Raw genomic sequence first — 4,489 nt, forward strand, 5'->3', positions numbered from 1 at the left:
ATATGGCATAAACATCACATTTCCTGCATATATAGATATAAAAGTTAAGAAATTTATATATTTTTTTTTGTTTATCATTAAATATGTAGAACTCACATATAATCAGTCTCTTATATTCAACGGTGAATTTACGTATCTCTCACATGAAAATTGACAAGAGATGCGTGTATAAGAGAATGAAAACAAACATTTCTAAAAAATTAATAATAATAATAATAATAATAATGGAAGTTTGTCATAATGATGATATTGAAGTATGGCATGAAATAGTAGTAGCTCACATTTTTTAATGGCTCTCTAAATTTAGTCTATATTTAATTAACTAAACAAATGCATTTCCTTATTTTAACTACTTTTACTCTTTCAATTTAAATATTAATTTTTAAGAATTATTTATGTCAAATTTTTAGTGGAACTTTGAAAGAAATTTCTTTCATAACAATGATACTAAAGTAGGGCAATACTAGTCATGAGTAAGAGTACTAGTAGTAGACTGTCTAAACCCACATAAAAAATATAAGAAAAGTCCCCAAAAAACTCATGTGCAGCAAATTCTCACTCTCTTCCCTAAACTAACGAAAAAATACAGCATACCCAAAATTTAGAGAAGCACTTTAGCTTTCTATATCTTTATTTATTTTATTTTAAAAAAAAAAAACAAAAATTAAAAAAGTTATCATAGAGTATATTTGAATAAAGACGGAAAAAGATATATAGTAATTGGTTCCAAAAATTAAGCTGTTGGGAAAGAAAAATAGGTCCAAAAATTATAACATGTGTTGTGAGTGTATTTGTTAGTGTTGAATTCTACATTGAGAAAATATAAAAGAAAATAGTAGTTAATATACCTAAGTGAACCTTAATTAACCCATTAACTTAGGTTTTTGGGTTAGAGTTATGTTCAACTATATATATTAATGTATTCTTGATAAAAACTTCATAACTGCTTTATCCCCCAAAAAGTGGTATCTCAAAGCCATGGTTAGCTTTTTGGAATGGGTGTTTGGGGACGCGTCGAGTTTAGAATTGTGTCCGCTTTCACAACTCTTAACGCGAGACATTCTTGAAAATGTAAAAAGACTCACAAGTGATGAGGAGTTTAATGGAAAGATTGTTATAACTGTTGAGTTCCACATTGAGAAAATATATATATAAAAAAAATAGTAGTTAATATATACTTAAGTGGACCTTAACCTATTAACTTAGACTTTTGAGCTAAAACAATGTTCAATTATGTATATTAATGTTGTTCGTAAAATCTTCAGACCCGTATAACCTCCCAAGGTCCCATCAACATCAAATTATTCAGGGCTAGAATCCAACATTTTGTTGTTTGGTCCATGGACGTATATAGGCCCATGACAACATTGTAATTAATGGAACAATAATGAGGTGAGTCGTGTCTTCGTCCTTTATATACTTTGCCTCCCACAATTAATCCACGATTCAGTTTTTGAATCTCATTTGAGAGCTAACGTGGTCTTCAAGCTATACCTTTGATCTTTCTCCCCCAATTATGCGCATATATATATAGGGTTTTTGCTACTTCATCATTTGTATAATGGCTTGTGCTGATGATCATCATGAAGTCTCACACTCATCTCTCACTTCCACAAAGACTCTCATCTCTCCAACATTCACCCCTCATTACACAAATCTTTTCCCACCCAATCACAACCCTGCAGGTATATACATGCCACTTTTTTAAAAAATTAAAAATTAAACATATATATATGTATATATATGTTTGATGTCCTTAGCTGTACGTATTTCATAATTAATTCACGTGATATATATAAATTATATCCTGCAGGTAATGTAAGGCATGAAGAAAGAAGGAGAATTTTGAAAAAGAAACCATTAATGGGAAGTAGTTCACGGTGGAATCCAACGACGGAGCAGCTGCTAGCCCTTGAGGAGTTGTATCGTCGTGGAACACGAACTCCAACGGCAGAGCAAATCCAGCAGATTGCAGCATATCTTCGACGCTTCGGTAGGATTGAAGAGAAGAATGTTTTCTACTGGTTTCAAAATCACAAAGCTAGAGAGCGCCAGAAACGCCGCCGTACTGAAATGGCATCACTACACTTCCCAGATCAGCAACAACATCATAGCATTAATAAAAGTCTACATAAACAAGAATCAGGTACCAAATTAATATTACATGGTCCTATCTAGCTAATATTTTCACCTTTGTGTTTTTTCTTTTTTTTTTTAAATTTTTTTTTTTAAAAAAAAAAAAATTGTTTTATTTCATGATCCATCCGAGCCATGCACCTTTAATTTTTTGTTGTTTAATTTGTTTTTTGGGATGCAAAAACTATTAATGAATTTGCTTTGTTTTGGATTTTGTCGACAGTGATGATCAGGAGGACAGGTTCAGAAGTTAAACACATGACAAAGAAGTGGGCACCTCTTTTAGACTGCTGTATTCTTATGGAGGTCTGCATATAATTTTGTCTTTCTACTTTGTGTAATACTCTTCAGCTTATCGAAGTATGCCCTAACCAAAAATTAGATGCAAGAAGACAAAAACTAAAGGGATAAATGTATTATTTGTTTCCGTGTTTGGAGTTTTGACAAATAGTTTCTTTGAGTTTTAAAACGTGATTAATCATTGCTTGGGGTAAGTGAAAAACAAAAAATTAATCATTGTTGGTAAAAAAGTTAACATAATCTATTAATATGTTAAATAGGGGTTTGTTCCGGGCACCCCTTCAGTCTCCGGTCCCTTTGAGTATATATATCTAGGGGTGGCCAAACTATCGACAATGGCCATTAATAAGGATGGTTCGGCCACCTCCAAATAGCCAAAAAAATAAAAATTAAGGGAGTGATTGAATCATCCTAAATAGCTATGGTCTGGTCGGCCTGATTTATGTTAATGTATTATATATATTAATATATTCTGTCAACTTTTTCTCAAAACTCCAAACCACGTTAACCAAACATGCTTTGATCTTATAAAAAAAGTGCCATAAAGACCACCAAAAAAAAAAAAAAATTGAAATGAAGAAAGCAACAAGACCTTTTGAATGTTTGGGAAAATTTAGGAGCTCCAAAGAAAAGCTGCATTCCTTACTTTCAGTAGGGGTACTTGTGCAAGATTTAAGAAACTTTTGGAGGTGTAAACTTAATTAATTCCATTGATTACTTGCTCAACATTTTATATATGTTCTTTGTAAATTTCAGGAATCTGCTAATTCGATGCATAGAGCAGCAATAACAGAAAGAGAGACAAAGAGCACAGTTGGAAGGCATCATGGTACGTGGCAAAGCATACAGATGCCTTGTCCTCGGCCTCCTCCTTCCATCCAGACATTGACCTCAACCTTATCAGACACAAAGCTCTCAAACACTTGTCATTATGGTATGTTATTCACACCCACTAAAGAGGATCAAATTAGAAGAGAATCTATAACTCTTAACCTCTTTCCGGCGCCCCATGGTTATGATTCTGATGGCAATTGTATCACCGGAGAGGACACAAAAGAGCTGCCTATCCCAATCACTAGGGACCAATTTTTTGAGTTTCTTCCTCTCAAGAACTGAAGAAAACAGCCAACCATATATATATATATATATATATATATATATATATATAAACGTTGCAAATAACACTACTGTAATGTATTAACCAGAAAAAAGAAAAAGTTTAATGTATTACCATCGAACTTGATTCTTTTATAGTGAGTTGATCATTAAAGTAAACATGCTCTTATGCGCAAGAGAGAATAGACAAGGGAAAACTCAGAGCGTTTTTGTTTGCTGTTTTGAAAATAGAAAATCTATTTTCAAAACAGCAAACATGTTTCATTACTATTCATATGTATTTTATTTTATTTTTTATGTACTATTCATATGCATTTGGTTTCATGTTTTTAAAACAAAAACGAAAAAAAAAAAAAAAAAAAAAAAAAAAAAAAAAAACGTGAAATTTAGAAACATCTTCATTCTCCCAATGGGCAAATAAATGAGCATCGCCCACATTTATTCGAATGAAGTTATGCACGACACAACAAGTTGTAACAATTGTTAGTTTCCTATAAAACATTCTCCAAGATATGCATCTTCATTCTCTAAGATATGGTCTTATAAAACATTTGGCCTTCGAATAGCCCAAATCCATCAAATAGTAATAACATGCACGATGGTTAATATATAAGATACAAGTGTTTTAGACCATCTATGTATGTAGAGAAATTAATTCAATGGGTATAGCAGTCAATTAAATTAGGTAAGGATAAATATACAATTACCTTGAACCACTAGTAATACTTACTCGAGTTCCAAACAAATGGATGCACTCTGATAGTCTGGGTTGGTCGTATGGTATGTTTTCCCAGGTTTAGAGCAAAGAAACAATGCATATAAGAAGACAAAGCAAGACTATATTAAACATTTACACATAAAACAAAAACTATCAATTGAATGCCAACAGTTACTTTAACTAAAAAGCTTCAATGGGGAATCCTACCATTTAACTGAA

The 4,489-nt window shown here is 32.1% G+C and overlaps 1 protein-coding gene across 1 annotated transcript; it reads left to right on the top strand.

The window, feature by feature from the left end:
• The first annotated feature begins 1,477 nt into the window (after positions 1–1,477).
• Positions 1,478–3,557, top strand: LOC132179881 (WUSCHEL-related homeobox 6). The gene is made up of 4 exons (XM_059592672.2): positions 1,478–1,685; positions 1,814–2,146; positions 2,360–2,442; positions 3,193–3,557. Exons 1-4 carry the CDS (start codon positions 1,562–1,564, stop codon positions 3,550–3,552), a joined length of 900 nt encoding a protein of 299 aa, XP_059448655.1. The 5' UTR covers positions 1,478–1,561; the 3' UTR covers positions 3,553–3,557.
• Positions 3,558–4,489: the final 932 nt, after the last annotated feature.

This window comes from Corylus avellana, chromosome 4 (assembly GCF_965113065.1).
Source record: "Corylus avellana chromosome 4, dhCorAvel1.hap1.2, whole genome shotgun sequence".
Taxonomy (NCBI): Eukaryota; Viridiplantae; Streptophyta; class Magnoliopsida; order Fagales; family Betulaceae; genus Corylus; species Corylus avellana.